Source organism: Thamnophis elegans, chromosome 1, assembly GCF_009769535.1.
Source record: "Thamnophis elegans isolate rThaEle1 chromosome 1, rThaEle1.pri, whole genome shotgun sequence".
Classification (NCBI taxonomy): domain Eukaryota; kingdom Metazoa; phylum Chordata; class Lepidosauria; order Squamata; family Colubridae; genus Thamnophis; species Thamnophis elegans.
Genome location: NC_045541.1, coordinates 52,190,308 through 52,208,567, shown reverse-complemented (window position 1 = coordinate 52,208,567; position 18,260 = coordinate 52,190,308). Strand labels below are relative to the sequence as shown.

At 39.1% G+C, this 18,260-nt stretch overlaps 1 protein-coding gene across 1 annotated transcript in view; it reads left to right on the top strand.

The window, feature by feature from the left end:
- KALRN (kalirin RhoGEF kinase) overlaps positions 1–18,260 on the top strand; it is a gene marked incomplete at its 5' end in the record, with an annotated part of 302,460 nt that overhangs the window by 61,557 nt on the left and 222,643 nt on the right. Inside the window, 3 exon segments of the mRNA XM_032209049.1 lie at positions 1,770–1,961; positions 10,743–10,874; positions 12,598–12,828. Of these exon segments, the coding sequence (XP_032064940.1) occupies positions 1,770–1,961; positions 10,743–10,874; positions 12,598–12,828 (555 nt within the window).

The window sequence follows — 18,260 nt, the reverse complement described above, 5'->3', positions numbered from 1 at the left end:
GCCTAAACCAAGTTACATTTTCCTCCTTAAGCACAAATCACCCTGATTGCCATTGTATATTTAAATAGCTCACTCCACATGCTGCTTATTCTAATTGAAGCTATTCATAACTGTTTTACAGAAACTGGCTTATGCTTTGATGTAACCCTTTGGAAGGGCAAGTCGTGACTTCAGAAACGTGTGGATGCTGTTTTCAAACATGCCTATATTAGCCCACCCTTTATCAAACCAATTTTCCAAAAATTAGAGTAACTTCTATTTTCTTCCTGAAGTTATAGAGCATAGGAAAGGATTACAGTGTTCCATTAATGTAGTATCTTTTTACAATTTCATTTTAATCATATAAATTCTTTTGTCCTGATACTCTTGGCTTAACTCCTTCATGTGATTCCATACAATTTTACAATATTCCACTTTATCTTATTGTTTGCTTTGATGAGATATGCACAGTATATTAAAGAAACTATTTCAAATATCCTATAATTCTTTGAATGGCCCTAGGGTTTTCATAAACCCTTTGGCCCCCAGGAATGGGCAAATGCTTCAAAACAAACAACAATTCAGTTTACATCATGTTAATACTGCTCTCTTTCTAGAATCAGGAAAAAGAGTTTCTTTTTGCAGAAATAATTGGCTTATTCTGGTAATGGGCTCTGTGTTTTCTGTTTCTATAGCAGGGCAAATATTTACTATAAATCAGGAAAAAGAAAGACTAAGTTCAATTAAAGTATTTTATATTCATTGTACCAAAAACCTCTTTTTTGCACATATAGGAATTTATGAACACATAGACTGAAATCTGTTGGCATGACCTTATCAAAATAGTACCTTGGTGCCTATAATTTATATACTTCAGAAGAGTGCTCCCCCACAACCTTTTGGGCACCACGGACAGATTCTGAGGAGAAAGGTTTTTCCATGGACCACAGGGGGTGTGGTTTCATGTGCTGCCTGCTCCTGCAGATGGGCCTTCGCTTGTTTGTATGGCCTGGTTTCTAACATGCTGCGGCACAGTACGGGTTCATGGATCAGGGGTTGGGGACCCCTACATATTGCTAGAATGTATTACATTATGCTGTAGATGGGCTATTTAAATATTTCAACATGAAAATGGTACACTAAATCAGAAATGTCCCAACCAATCTTTTTTAACCAGGTTTATCTTCAGATGCAGAGAACACTGCACAAAGAATGTTCATCTCCAATCTCAATGCCCACCAGACATGTGGAATTCAGCTTCCAAATTCTCACCAATTGGCAGGCTGGATGGGGAATTCTGGGAGATAAAATCCATACATATGGACCATTCCCAAGAAGTCTCATATAGGAACTGTATTCAGATACTGAATATTTTATCTGCAGATCTATTACATGTTGCATCAAGCAATGCAACCTTTACCATATGATTTTGTTGGCTATTCAGCTTGGCTTTTAAAGTCTTTTCAATGCTACTTTGATGGTAAATGTTCTTCTTACCCTCCCCAACGGTCTCCTTGTAAAATATTTTATCAGATTATGTGATGGAATGTCTAGAGTTCTAAGAGGCTGCTTTTCAAAGAGTCAAAGGAGCTTAGAAAGTCTGATAGACAGGGAAAGGGCTAAAGTGGCCCCTCCCTAGCAATTCACAAAGTATATCTATAGTTATGCAGATAGTAGTTTTAGTCTGGCAAGATTGTGTCTGTAGGTGAACAGCAATAAGGAATATGATTTTTCTTATTAATTGTACTAAAGTATAAATTTCAGTTCTCCTGTTTGATTTGTCTCTTCAGAATGCCTACGTGAATATAAATCGCATCATGTCCGTTGCATCCAGGCTTTCAGAGGCTGGCCATTATGCATCTCAACAAATTAAGCAGATTTCCACACAGCTAGATCAAGAGTGGAAGAGCTTTGCTGCAGCACTGGATGAGCGTAGCACTATCCTGGCCATGTCTGCTGTGTTTCACCAGAAGGCTGAACAGGTATGCAATTTTTACTGTGTCAGATGCCTTTCTGCCTTGTCTTTGGCTTTGATCTAGTTTAAATCACCATCAATGTAATTCATACAATTGGTGTATTCTTTGCATTTTCCAACTGTTTTAAGAACTATGAGTTGGCTATTGTTTTGAGGTTTAACATTAGGGTCCTCTCCCCCTTACCAAAAAATCTTTCCTCCAGCCTGTTCAATACAGTGTATCTCTTTTTCTATTGGCTTAGGCTAGAAAGAGTGCCGTGTGAGTGGCGTGTTAAGAGAACAGCTCATGGCCACACAAAGGAATACTGTTCACAGCTGCATGCTAAACTACTTAGTGGGCTTAGGCTGGTTTTTTTTTAATCTGTTATAGAAAGTTGAAAATTCATGCAGGATTAATTTAAAATCCATGTGTCAATAAATATGCTGTACTTTATTCTTTAGACAAGCAAAACAATGATTGAGTTTAGTTACTATATTCAATATATACTGTAGGTGTTGGTAATGCAAAGATGAGTACATACACATCTATTACTACAGCAGTGGTTTGGTTAGTTTGTGCATGCTTTTTTGCCCTAGTAATATTGAACTTCTGTGTATAGCGTGTATATATCTTACAGAATTTGGTAGAAGCTCTAACTAACTTATCTTCTAGCTGCTATTTCGGTTATTTTCAATTGCGGTTTTTTTTAAAAGAAAAAAAATGAATTAAAAGATATTTTAAAAATATTCTGATGTTCACTTTTTTCCTTGACAGTTTGTGGCAATAGAAATCAGCATGGGTTGCTTTCCTATCTTTTGTCCCACATGGTGTCACTATTGCCTACAAAGAGCTCCCAGTAAGAGAGCTTTTCTTTGTCCAATAGATCAATGCTTAAGATATATGAAGAAGAAGAGTACAACAGAGCTCTAGTATTAAATATTTAGGTAACTTTTTTTCCCAATGCTCTCCAGTGTCTTTGTCACACCTGTTGTACTCTCTAGGACTCTTTTTTATTTAAAGAAAAGATGAAGTTCTTGGATTCATCAGTGTTTATATTTTTGAAAGGAACACATCTTAGCATAACGTGTGTAAACTAAGGAGATATATGATATAAAATATATACTGTATTTTTTGGAGTATAAGACGCACCAAGGTTTTGAAGAGGCAAATTAAAAAAAAAGTTTTTGCACTCTGCAAACCTCCCCCAAAACAGCTTGTTTTTTGCAAAAACTGGCCCATTTTTTTCCAAAAAAATGGACATGACTAGCCATTAGGAGGCTTGCAGAGTGCTTCTGGTGGGGTTGGGCGAGCCAAAAACTAGCAAAAAAATGGGCTGTTTTTCGCAAAAAATGGGCCTGTTTTTTGTCAAAAAGCAGGCATGGATAGCCTTTAGGAAGCTTATAGAGTGCTCCTGGGGGCTGGGGGGCAAAATTAAGCAAAAAATGGCCCATTTTGTGCTCATTTCTGCCCTCCCCAGCCCCCAGGAGGTCTCTGAAAGCCTCCTACAAACTATGCATGCCCATTTTGGTGAAGGGGATGGGATTTGGGGAGGCAAAAAATGCTGTATTCAGTGTATAAGATGCACAGAGATTTTCAGCCTCTTTTTTTGAGGGAAAAAGGTGCATCTTATACTCCAAAAATATAGTTTTATCTGATAAGACCAAATTTTTCTCTCTTTTTTTCATGTTTGCATCAATTATATTTATACCAACCTTTAACACTTTGCCATTTTCTGGCACATTCTTTTGTGATGTTTTGGCCCCTTTGTGTCTACTCAGATACGTTTTCACAACTAGGATTCAACTTTGTGGTCAAGATGGACATAGTATTTTTTTCATGAAATCCCACAGTTTTAGGTTGAAATGTTCAACTGCTTTATCTGAATCTAACTGAAGTGAACTCAATCTAGTTAATTATCATTGTTCTTATCATATATAAATTCTGTCAGGGAAATACTTTAAGAGCTGACCAGCTGCTACAATGATATAAGGCAGGGAATGAGTCAGCAAGGTTTTTGGCTGTTACGCCTTTAAGAGGCTGTCTATATAAGAGAGGCCCTGTAAGGGCATGTCTCTCTCTCTCTCTCTGTGCTTCTGTGCTGTAGTTGATGATTGATTGCCTGACTTTGCCTAGTATGTGTATGTATATATTCCTTGTATATAAACCACTATTTGAAAACAAACCTCTGTTTACTTCATTTTGCTCCTGGGTTATTTCAAAACAGTCACACTGTGTGCACTCTGACAGGTTATGCCCCCAATCCAGAGAGAAGGTCAAAATGACTAGAGAAACCAGAGAGAAGAGAACCCAAGTGGGAGTTTGCACCAGAGTCAAAGGGGCTGTACATTGTTGTTTGTTAGTGTTGGTGTTTGTAACAGAAGCAAGCATCATGGCTTTCATCAGCATAAAGGGAGGAAGTTTTGTGGTGTCTTGGATGAATAGCACAAACTACCTCTCTTGAAGTTAAAGATGGTGAAGTACCTGCAAAGAGAGGTGGATGAGTAGAAACCAAAGCAGAAGATGAGGACATAATAGAAATAGAAAGCAGCATTCAGCTGTTCAGCTTTAAAGGGGAGGAGTATCAGGGAAATACTTTAAGAGATAACCAGCTGCTACAGTAATATAAGGCAGGGAATAAGTCAGCAAGGTTTTTGGGCTGATATGACTAAGAGGCTGTATATATAAGAGAGGTCCTGTAAGGGCGTCTCTCCCCTCCTCTCTCTCCATGTGTGCTTCCATGCTGTAGTTGATGATTGATTGCCTGACTTTGTCTAGTACGTGTATGTATATATTCCTTGTAGATAAACCACCATTTGAAAGACAAACCTCTGTTTACTGTATTTTGATCCTGGGTTGTCTCAAAATAGTCACACTGTGCACACTCTGGCAAATTCATATGATATACTCTTATGTACAAAAAGTTCACTTTAATATAAATAAGATGTAATATAAAGTTTATTAACAAGGAGAGAATAATTAATGGATCATAAATTTGATTCAGAAGATTTTTTTGCTATTAACTTATAATACTCCATAATCCATTTCAAATTTCTTTTGGAGGGGGAGGGGATAACATCCACTGAAATCAGTAGGATATTTTACCATTCAATGATTTTTTGGAGCTCATTGCATTTAAATTACTTTGTTTGTTTTAAACTGAAAATCATTAGTTAGCTAGTGGGCACTGAAATTCAGTTTGGACAGGAACGTTCAGGAATGTGTTCAGGATTCACTGAGCTGTGGTGGCACAGTGGTTAGAATGCAGTACTGCAGCTTCACTCACTGCTCACTCCAGGAGTTCGATTCTGAGTGGTTCAGGGTTGAAACAGCCTTCCATCCTTCCGAAGTGGGTAAAATGAGGAGCCAGATGGTTTGGGGACAACATGCTGACTGTATAAGCTGCTTAAAGAGGGCTGTAAAGCACTATGAAGCGGCATATAGTAAGTGCTATTGCTATTGCTATTAGTAATTGGAGAATGTGGAATGTTTTTAATTCTAGAAGGGAAGACCAATCATAAGAATAAATTAATCTATAGTATTTTATACTAAACCAATTAATTAATCTAGCTCAGTGTTGTTTGTCTGGACTTTCAGGTGCACTCTCTATGAATTAATAAATTCATACAGAGATCTGCTTTTAGTTTTCCCACTAAGATTCTTTTGTAGATAAATTGTGGAGAATTGAACCCGTTATCTTTTTAGAAAACAACGTTCTTCTGAACTTCTAAATATTTTTGCCTGGAAGCATATGAGAACCATTAGGAGCATCTTTTAAAAGAAGACTAGCTCAGCTATTGCTGGACAAGTTCCTTCCCTGTCTCTCCTCCAAAAGTATCATTTGTTTTCCTTTTTTCTTTACCTTTACTAACATTGTCACATAATTAATAACAGCAATAGCCCAAACATGGGGATCTTGAATAATTGAGAATAGGAAGCCTTTGGACAATTCAATCAAAATATAATCTAAATTGCCTTTTTAATCCTTTGAGGTTGTAAGGATATCCACAAGAAAGATCTCGGGCTTTCTTGCTCTCCTCTTCTTTCCCCTCAGCGTTTCCTCATGAATCAGAATTCTCCATAATTTATCTGCAATATCTTTGTAAACAGAAATCCATTTATCTGATGAGGATGCAGATCCTAGAATGGTAGTGATTGGTTCTGGTTTAAATCGCTGGAAATTGTCTCCATAAGAAAAGCAGGATAGATCATAGCACAACCTGGTGTTGTTCATCCATGCTATTCAGATGTAACTGAATATATACATGTATGCCCCAGTTTAATTTTTATCGCTGAATGCTTTTACTTTTGAAATAATCCTATGTTGCATATCTACTCCTCTGTTAGGAGAGACAATAGATAATCAAATACATGTACAATTATCATTGATTGAATGGTTATTGATTAATTATGTGCCTTCCAGTCATTGTCAATGCCTAGCAACCACTTAGATGAATTTCTTACATGTACAATGCTCATTGTTTATTTTAATTATCTAATTTATTTAGAATGTGTTAATATCTTGAATGAAGGAGGATTTTATTCTTGAATAAAATTGAAGTGAGTTTTTCTTTTTAATCTCATTGGTCCATTGGTTGATTATTCTATTAGACATTGCAAACTTACAATATGTTATTTTGGGATAAGAATGTTTGAGATAATTCACTTCAGGGAGCATAGCATTTCAGGGGCCAGATATGGGTGAGACACTTTGAAAGCAGATTAGAAACTTTGTATTACAGTTTTTTTATGTTTCTCAACTGTGGGAGCTATTGGCTATTTTTTTCATGTTGAATTGAATTGAATTGAATTAATTTTATTTGTAGGCCGCCCTTTTCCCTGAGGGGACTCAGGGCGGCTCACAGAAACCAGGGAGAGGGGAATACAATACAATACAGTACTAAGACAACAACACATAATAAAAATGATACACAACATGCATACAACATTCGGGCGGGGTAATGGTCCTTATCCCCAGGCCTGACGGGCGAGCCAGTTCTTCAAGGCTGTGCGGAAGGCCTGGACGGTGGAGAGGGTACGAATCTCTACGGGGAGCTCGTTCCAAAGGGTCGGGGCCGCTACTGAGAAGGCCCTCCTCCTTGTGGTTGCCAGCCGACATTGGCTGGCCGATGGGATGCGGAGGAGGCCTAACCTATGAGATCTTATAGGCCGTAGGGAGGTAATTGGCAGAAGGCGGTCTCTCAAGTATCCAGATCCACTGCCATGTAGGGCTTTATGGGTGGTCAATAGCACCTTGAAGCGCATCCGGAGATCGACAGGTAGCCAGCGCAGCTCGCGGAGGATAGGTGTAATGCGGGTGAATCGGGGTGCACCCGCAATCACTCGCGCGGCTGCGTTCTGCACTAGCTGAAGTCGCCGGATGCTCTTCAAGGGCAGCCCCATGTAGAGCACATTGCAGTATTCCAGCCTAGAAATCACGAGGGCCCGAGTGACTGTTGTGAGGGCCTCCCGGTTCAGGTAGGGTCGCAACTGGCGCACCAGGCGTACCTGGGCGAATGCCCCCCTGGTCACAGCCGCTATATGATGGTCGAATGACAGCTGTGAATCCAGGAGGACTCCCAAGTTGCGAACCCTCTCTGAGGGGTGTAGAATTTGACCCCCCAGCCTGAGTGTTGGATTAGTGGCCGAATTTTTGGGAGGAAAACACAACAGCCACTCGGTCTTTTCTGGGTTGAGCACAAGCTTGTTAATCCTCATCCAGTCCATGACGGCTTCGAGCCCCCGGTCCATCACGGCAACCGCTTCATTGATTTGGCACGGGGCGGACAGATACAATTGAGTATCGTCCGCATATTGATGGTATCTAATCCCGTGCCTACGGATGATCTCTCCCAGCGGTTTCATGTAAATGTTAAATAGTAGGGGGGATAAGACCGAACCCTGCGGCACCCCATATTTCAGGGGCCTTGGGGACGATCTCTGCCCTCCCACTAACACCGACTGCGACCTGTCCGAGAGGTAGGAGGAGAACCACCGTAACACGGTGCCTCCCACTCCCACCTCCCGCAGTCTTCGCAGAAGGATACCATGGTCGATGGTATCGAAAGCCGCTGAGAGGTCAAGGAGGACCAGGATGGAGGGATATCCTTCATCTCTGGCTCTCCAGAGATCATCCATCAATGCGACCAAGGCGGTTTCAGTGCTGTAACCGGGTCTGAAGCCTGACTGGAAGGGGTCTAGGTAGTCTGCTTCCTCCAAGGACCGTTGGAGCTGGAAGGCCACCACCTTCTCAACAACCTTCCCCAGGAAGGGGAGGTTGGAGACCGGGCGGTAGTTATTAAGGACAGCTGGATCAAGAGATGGCTTCTTCAGGAGGGGTCTCACCACCGCCGCCTTCAGTGCGGCGGGGAAGTTCCCCTCCCGAAGGGAGGCGGTTACAACCGCCTGGATCCAGCCTCGTGTCACCTCACTACAGTTGGAAACCAGCCATGAGGGACACGGATCCAAAGCACAGGTGGAGGAACTCACAGCTCTCATGGCCTTGTCCACATCCCCGGGGGTAACCTCCTGAAACTCAACCCAGAGCTGTTGTACTTGGTCCCCCTGAGTCTCGGCTGGAACTGCAGATGTGGAGTCCAAGTCCGTCCGAAACCGAGCAATTTTGTCCGCTAAGAATTGGGCATATTCTTCAGCTCTGCCCTGCAAGGGTTCCCCCGCCTCCCTTTTGTTCAGCAGGGAGTGTTATGCTATTAAATTCCTTAAGCACAACAGAATGAATAGTAGATAATTTAATACTGTGTTTTCCCAAAAATAAGACAGCGTATTATTTTCTTTTGATCCCTGAAATAAGCGCTTTGCCTTATTTTTGGTGACGTCTTATTAATGTTGAGGTGCAGGAGGACCCTTAACCTCAGCCCACTGCTCATGGATCAGCTGATTCAGAGAGGGCCAGAAGTTCTGTCTCTGTTTCTGGCATACTCTTGACAGCCCTAGTGTCACTGGGCCTGCCACTCTTTTTGTGGCTGCCACTAAGAGAAGGAGTGCAGTAGCTAGGGTTTGCAGGAACAGCCTCCACAAGACTCAGGGATGGCAGGTGCGTGTGAGTGCATGGGGCATGTTCCTTCTTTCTCCCCAGGAAATGGCAGGGACCAGCTGTGCATGCATTTAAATATTTTAGAGGAAGGCTTATTTTAGCGCATGATCTCAAAAGCCTGATTGGGCTTATTATCCAGGGACGTCTTATTTTTGTGGAAACAGGATATGAAGTAAGGCGTAATGAAGTGCACTTAAGTATGAGATTGTGAAGAGGTGTATCAGTGTGTTATGTTTCATTTGAAATGAAATAATTATTGATCAAGACTTTTGATATATAAAGAAGGCAAGGTCATAAATGTGATCAAAGTGTACATATGCCATGGATGTAGGACTTTGGAGCCAGCTCAAGTGATTTCTTATAGTTAATCTGTGATCTTAAAATCTATTATGAAGTATAGATTATGGATCTACTATTTAATACCTGAAAACCCATTTGTCTTAAAAATTTATTCTAGCTTGCTAATACTTAAGATGTCTGTGCTTCATTTGATTGTTAGCTTTGGATTCTAGTGGTGTAACCTGATGAATTAAGATGTGGCAAGGAGCTCATATGGACTCATTATAACAGGTCAGCCTCCATTTTGGGAGGGCAAAAACGTATATCACCTTTTAGGATTTCTCACTCACTGGCAAAGTGACCTCTGGGCATATTTTTCCTGTTCCACTTCTGAAAGCATTTCCTCTGCTTTGGATGGTGCACTAAATTTGTTACAGGGTTTACCTCAAATATTCACTGGCTACTTTGCAGAGGCAGCAATACCCCCCTCAAATGAGACAGTGGCTCAAGTTTAGCCCATTAATGGCCTTTTGAGTCACCTTCACCACAAAAACGACAATACCACAATGGTTATAAAATCTACTTTGCAAACTTGGCAGATATTTTGTTTAAATCATTTTTTTTCTTTCCCTGAGCTTCCTCTTTTTTCTGGACTTTGGTTTTATGTCCAACATTGCAGAATTTCATAATTTCTCCAGTCACCAGAGGCATCAGAGTTATATTCTAGCTCCCAAACAAATATTATCTGGACTGTTTGGATGCTGAGATAAACCATTCTGTCTTGAGCATCTAGAGTAGGAAGTAAGAAGTTATTCAAAGAAATAAAAATTATAATTTGTTTTAAAAATTAATTTTTATTTTTGTATGTGTGTGAGGGGGAGAGAGAGAGAGGGAGGGAGGGAGAGAGAGAGAGAGATAATCTTTTGGCTGCCTTATGTTAGTTTAGGAGAATAATAAATTCTCCTAAACTAACAGCAATTATCTAAAGCAATTAGTTTCCTTTCACAAAAATTTAATTCCTATTTTTGTTTTGTCCTCAGAATAATGTTTTTTTTCTTAAGGGTAGCAAAAAAATATAGCTTTTTATTAGCTTTTCTTTTTTGTGGGGGAGTAGGAGAAAAATCCTTGCCCTACTATTTTTACAGATGATTTTTAAATTTTGGAAGTTGTCCAAAATTGTTTGCGAACTAGAGAATTTAATGAAAAACAACCCTAGAGCCCTCTTGAGTCCATCAAATGAATTATGAAGCGATGTTTATTCTGGACCATATTTCAACTACAAAATGGTATTATAGTTTGGCTGGCTGTGCTGTGTTATGCTACTTTTGTTATTGTTCCATGTTTTAATGCTGATAGCTGTTAGTTTTTTTTAGCAATGGTGGAAAGAGATGGGTTTTTTAAGCTATTTTTTATTTTGGTAATTAGGTAAGCTGTTAGGTTTTTGGTAATTAAGTAAGTCCTTCTTGCAATTCTTTCAGTTTCTGTCTGGTGTAGATGCCTGGTGCAAAATGTGCAGTGAAGGAGGTCTCCCCTCGGAAATGCAAAACCTGGAATTGGCCATCCATCATCATCAGTCTCTTTATGAACAGGTCACTCAGGCTTACACTGAGGTGAGTGTTTCTAGACGGATTTTTAATAATCACTAGGAGATTTCACAATGTAATTAACAGAGATGGTTGAATATGCAAAAGGAGTACTGAGGGTTATGAGCGACATAATTTATATGACGTGTTCATCTGGTTTTTCATTCCATGCTGATATATTAAATAGCTTAGCTAATGGATCTTCTGTAAAAAAAATTCCCTAGTACTATCAAGTTTCTTACTCAGTTCAGGAGACGGTGCAATTCATGCTTGTATTTAGAAATAATCTCATTATCTTATTCCAGAAACATCCGTATAGGTTTGTAGCCTGAGTTACAGGCTGCAACAGACTTTACTTAGGAGCGTAAAATCATTTTCAAGCTGTGTGATTCTAATAGCAGTTTTAGGAATCCTATTGGTGTAAAAAATACTGTCCTCGGGAAGACAAGTGAAGCAATCCAAGCAATTAGCTTCAAGTAAGTTACATTGGACATAGTCTTCGAAATTCTCCAGTATCTATACACCTTGGAACCATTTGCTCAAGAATGAATTTGCTTGCTTGACATCTTCTAGTTCAGAGAGAATACTGTGGATACTCAACCCATATCTCCCAAGAAACCAAAAGGGCTAAGAAAATAAATAATCACTTCTGAATTGCATGCAGAAACTAATCACTAGTCAATGAAGGAGGGGTGTTACATGATAATAATGATTATCTAGTAAGTCTATAGAGCTGCTACATTTTGCACTAAGTGATATTTTCAAGTAATCCCTATTTTGGAAATCACAAGGGGATAACCTGTACCCTGTTCTAGATAAGGCCATAATTGGGACACCAACTTGAGCAAAGGCCCTCCTATTGCAATAGGAGCCATGAATTCAGAAGAACCCTGAATTTGTAGGTCTGCTCTCTTCTGGAGAACACGTCCCTATCAAGACTGAAAGATAATATGGCTGATTCATCCGGATCTTTTATTTCAAGACATTTTATACGAAAAGAAGGAAGGAAGGAAATATATGATTTAGAACTTAATTATATGGGAATTTTCTAGGCCTTGTTTCAGTTGTAATATCTGCTGGTTAACTAATTTTTGCTAATTAATTAAATATGGATTCCTCTGAGGCAGCACTTAATGGATGTAGTATTAACGTAATACTAATGATTGATAATCATAAGCAATGGATTGCGTAGCAGGAGACACTGAATTGCTAGAGCATCAGGCGAGTTTCACTTTTAAATGTATGAGAAAATATTATCACAACTAAATTTTCCTTTGCGACTCCTACTACTACATAACAATGAAGTAAGCTAAAGAGTATTATATTCTTCCATACAACATTTTCACCATGGCTGCGGTTTTTTTTTTACAAATATATTTTATTTATTAAAATGTTTTTGGTTTGCCTAATGACTTCAGGGTCTCAGGGGAGACATACTAGAGTGAAATAAAAATAATTTACTTTATTTAAAAGCAATAGCAATGTAACAATAAGAGAAAAGCACATTTTTACCAGAAACAATACAACTGGTTTCCTGGGATGAAAGTGCATTTGCAAATTATTTACTTTAATCTTAGAAATCATTTATCTAATGTCTTACAGAGATTCAATTCTAACCAAATTTACAGAAGCAGCAAAAAAGAGATCCTTCCAAATTGCACTTGACTTTTTACAAACAGTATACAAGCAAAATTCTCTGGTACAATCAGTTTTTAACAGCTTGACAGAAATCTCCTCCTGTATCTTTCAGGTAAGTCAGGATGGAAAAGCTTTACTGGATGTCCTGCAACGTCCCTTGAGTCCTGGAAACTCAGAATCCCTCACTGCCACAGCAAATTATTCCAAGGCTGTTCACCAAGTTTTAGATGTGGTCCATGAGGTCTTACATCACCAGCGGCGCTTGGAGAGCATCTGGCAACACAGGAAGGTTCGGTTACATCAGCGGCTTCAACTTTGTGTTTTCCAGCAAGATGTTCAGCAGGTAATGTAATAGCTTATTCATGTGTGAAGCAATGATTAAATATAGTCCTGATTTTCACAGAATGATGCTCTCCCCCATCATGAAGGACAACATCTATAGACTTCAACCAGTATGATCCAAGGTAACAAGAGAATTCTGGGAGTCGTAGTCCAATACAACTACAGGAAGCCACATCAAGGAAAAGTGACGCAGGATAAAGAGAACCTGATGATATGAGGGCCAATTTAAAAATATATAAAAAAACAATTTGATAAATTCTGTCACATGAGACCACACTGGTTATTCCTTAGCTTTAGGAAATAATTTTAGGCTGTGTCTTTCTAAACCACAGCTTGTGTGTGAAGAAGAAATATAAGAAATATAAGAGAAAAGTCAAATAAATTATATCTATAAGGACTTATTTCCAACATTGCATATAGTTACAAAAGACATGTATAAAGTGATTTGGAAATTATTGTTTACTTATTCCCAGTATATGAGAACTCCAGGCACACAGCTGTTAAAATTAATACAGTCAAGATTTTGTAGATCCAAAATTAGTCAGCGAAATTATAGTGCTGTCACTGGACCTGACTTACTAAACCATGTGTTTTTTGCTCGTAGGGAATATCTAAATACAATCCATTAGCTTTTGAGTTGGTGCAGTGTTGAATATTACAAGTAAGATCTTCTACAGGGGAAATGACAATCTATGTATAGTGACACCTTCACACAACTTTTGTATTTATTTGAAACATCATGATACACATTAGTCAATATTGATGCCCATTTTATGACTTTGGTGGCATCATGTCTTGGATGCCATTAATTATAAACCATGGTAATTAATGCACAAACATTTCCTGTGGGAAAATATAGTGAATCCTCATACAGAGTCAGAGAAAGTATCTGCCAATTTGTGTGTGTGTGTGTGTGTGTGTGTGTGTGTGTGTGTTGTATTTGTGCTGATAAATAAATAAAGGGAGACTAGTATAGATCTATTTCAAGCTATTTAGTTCTCATCAGCTAGCCATACCCTTACTGGGATTTGAACCTGTGCTGTATTATATTTTAGCCAGACGTCTTAACCATTAAGCCACAGGTCCTCCTCCTTATCAGCTGAAGCCAGGGAAGTAGGTATATATTTAGTGTCACAACCCCTGGTATGCCCCAATTATGGGAGGAAGCTAACTGCTTCCATTATCTGTCTGTCGGCTCGTCACAAGAGACCATCACGATAGAAACCCAATATTTTTATTGTTGCCTTTGCCACATTTGTGTTGTATTTGTGCTGATAAATAAATAAAGGGAGACTAGTATAGATCTATTTCAAGCTATTTAGCTCTCATCAGTTAGCCATACCCTTACTGGGATTCGAACCTGTGCTGTATTATATCTTAGGCAGACGTCTTAACCATTAAGCCATATATATATATATATATATATATATATATATATATATATATATATATATATATATATATATATATATACATACATACATACATACATACATACATACATACATACATACATACATACATATATATATATAGTATTTGGAATGCTTATAGAATTTGATAACATCATTTCAAATTGATGCTTTAGTCTACATTTTAAATTGGATTTATGTTTATTTATGTGTATGTTTCTTTACTTATTCCATTTACATGGTTGTCCATTTCACAGAGTGACTCTGCCTGGCATACAACAAGGATATAAAATGATAAACATATCAAAAAAATCATTACAAATGATAATTTATATACTACTAGTTTGAATTAATTGAGTCATGATGGTTGATTTATTATAATTACTTCCTTTTTACTAACTTCACACAGGCATTTAAATGTAGTTCCATAATATCTATTGGAAGTTTATTTTCATAATAACCGAACACAGTAGAACTTTGGAGGAAAGGGTTTGAAAAGGTCTAGTCTAGCCTAGTCAATCCTAGCCAAGCTTAGCCTAGCCTAGCCTAGTCTAGTGAGTTCATTAGAGCTCACAACAAACATTGAGCCACCTAATTCATCTCACTGTCTGCTTCAGCACAATATCTAATTATAGTCAATACTATTATATGATATTAGAAAATAATAATATTTCTTGTGATTTAGATCTGAATCAAATCTTTCCTACTGCAAACTTAGGAGCGAGGTGGCTCACATGATTAGGACACTGGGCTGATTATTGGCAGCTCACGTTTAAGACCCAGTTGCTGCTGTGTGGTGGGGTGAGTTCTTGTCACTCGCTCCAGCAACTGCCAACCCAGCAGTTCAAAAGCAGGTGACCACAAATAGATAGATGGGTACCACTTCGGTGGGCAACTTCACAGGAACACAAAAGGAGCCCCCAACTGGGTGTCCCCCAGGAAATGGTGATCCTTTCACCATGGAAGCCCTTGGTGCTTCCAACAAAGAAATAATAGTATAGTACTATAAACTTGACATTGTATTGTCAATTATATTGTATAACCAGAACAGCTTAGCACACAAATATTTTTGAACTCTGAATTATGTCTCAGATTTCAGGTTTCCTCCAGTCTTCCCTCTTTGGATTTAGGATATAGGAAACTGTCAAACGAGATCTAATGCGATTTCTTTCCCGTTCTAGTTCTCATTTTGGTCTTAAATAGCTTACAATCTCATAGTTTACTTTTTGGTCTACAACACTGCAATACAGAAGTCCTAGTACTTTATTTTAAAGCATGGGTCCCCAACCTGTGGGCCATGAGGGATTTGAAACTGGGCCACGGAAACGGCCAGTGGGCGAGTGTGCATGTGTTCTGTTCCCCCCTCCTTCACTTGTTAACAGACGACAGGCAAATAAAAGGAAAGGGAATTCTCTTTATCAGTTCTCAGTTTCAAAATGGCTGTGAGCCAAACTAAACTAATTAAAGTCTTTGCCAGAAGATAAACGGACTCAAACATAAATCTTTCTTACGGCAAATACAAGAAGAATCCAAACGGAAGCAAAGCCCTTCTTCCCAAAGTCTCTACGAATCAGGGTTACAGAAGTCAAACCACTTTTCGAAGTGCACAACAAAGAAACCACACTCCAGGATCAAGGTACGTTGACTTCTGCGAGCAGGGCGTGGCACCACCAGTCCTTTTATCTCTAAGGGAAGCTCTAACGAGGCACATCTGGTTGCAATCACCTCCTCGGAGTCCTCCGTTGTGCCTTACATTGGTCAGCTCGTCTCCTACGTGCATCCTGAAAATACTCACAGAAGGGTTCTTGCTCAGCCTCTCTTGTCTCCTCCCCACTGCTCCAAGGCTCAGTCTCTCTTATGTCCTCCCCACTGGCCCAAGGCTCAGCCATTACCTGGGGACCAACTAATCTCTCTGAGCCCTGCTCGGAGGCAGACCCCTGTCCAGAACCCTCCTGAGTCCCCTTCGGGGGAAAAGGGCGGCATATAAATAAATAAATAAATAAACATTGAACTCCTCCTCTTCCAAACATGACTCAAAAGCCCCCTCGCTGTCAGAGTCTGATAACAGTTCCCAAGGCTCTAGCCAAGTCACAACAGCATGCATATGCATCCTTACTTGTCTGAGTAGTGGGAGAATGTGCACACTCCATTTAAGTGAGCGGCAGGTGTGTATGAACGCCGCTTGCGCAAATGGAGCTGTGCACACTCGCTTGCCTCCCATTCTCTCAGAACCATCCCCTCTCCGTCCTCCACCCTTGCTGGTCCACAAAGTTGGAAACATTGGGGAACTCTGCTTTAAAGGATTACTGTTTAAAAGTTATGATAAAATAATATATTTTGAGCACTTGGAAGCTTAGTATATCATACTATTATAATATATTACACATTGTTCCCACTATGACAATTTTAAAAACTATCGCTGCTGCCTTATAGTAACTCCTCACCTATTCTAAACTGTCTTCTCTTCACTTACTATTAGCAAGTAGGTGTTCACATGTTGTAATACATATGCTGAGCCAATATGTAATAGTGAAGCCAGTATTGATTCAACAAACCTGGCAACCATGTCTTTAATCCTTTCTAAATGAAGGAAATATCCCTTGTTCCTCTAGAATACAGTGATAGATGTTTGTATTTTCAATTACTATATTGATTCAGTTCTAAGACCTTCATACTAATCTTGTAATGACATATTTGTGTCTTTGTAGACATAAATGTCAGAATGCACACATTACAATTCATATTGCTTCCAATTTCTGCCCCTGAATTAACATCTACCTTTCATTTTTTAGATGTATGAGAGTTTTCTTGTCTCCTTTCCCCTCAACATACACTGATGCAGGGTGCTAATTGATATGCTAAGATGCATATCAATTGCAGCCTTTTTCTCCTGTGCCATGGCATTCTCCTCTGTAGGTAGAGCTAGAAATAATCAAAGAAATCAAGTTTATTTAAATCTTCATTTGTGGACACTTAAATTGCTCTGAAATGGCTCCCCCCACCCCCTCAGCTGCTGTTTCAACTGCTTGGATTATTGGAAAAATCAATTCCAGCCTGTAATCTAGAAGATGTCTAGGGTCATTATCTCCCCTCCCCTTAAACTGTTCCCCTGATCTCTTCCCTTCGTTTCTGTAACCTTTCATTCTTTTCAAGATTGTGGGAAGAGTTTGTTCCCTTTCTAGCGACAGTTTTTCCAGATTTACTCAAGCTGCCTTTCTTTGTCTGTTGCTAAGAATACTCTTCCTTAAACTAATAATTGTCAGCTGTCTGATTCCTTTCCTCTCATTAGAATGTCCAACAACTGTAGCAAAAGAAAACAAAGGTGCCAATAGTAACCGGTGCCTTGGGTGCAATCCCAAAACAACTGGAGTACCACTTGAACACCATCAGCATTGACAAAAATCACCATCACTCAATTGCAAAAGGCAAATTTACTTGGAACAGCTTACCTCCTGCAAACCTTTAAACCTATCAAACAACATCCACCTATCCTGGGACATTAGGAAGGACTCAATAGGTGGATAAAAATATCAAATCCAGTCTAAACATCTGGCTGACTGTGCAACAGACCATAATAGCCATGCGTTATTTTTTATTTAACAGGAACAAAATTAACAGATCACTTTTTTTTCATTTTTCCCATTCTTCTGCTTTTCCTTCTTTCCCTGTATCTCTCCAGAGCTGGTCAGAGACCCTCATGACTGTTGTGGGGGTCTGGAGGTTCTGGACGATAAGCTTTGTAACTATTTATAGTGGACCAATTAAAACTTCCTTCTTGGCCAGGTAGAGGGAGCACTGGTTGACGCAACCACAAATTTCTTTCTTTTCAGGGTTGTGAGGATGGGGATTCCCTCACATCACCTTAAATGGTCTATTGCAGTTGAGGAGGTAAAATTGATCACTGCAAGGAAATACCCTTAAATGAATTTATTCTTAAAATAAAACAATAATGCTTATATATAAACTGCCTAAAATGAATAATTTCATTTTTATGTACTGAAAAATTCCACAGGATATTTTT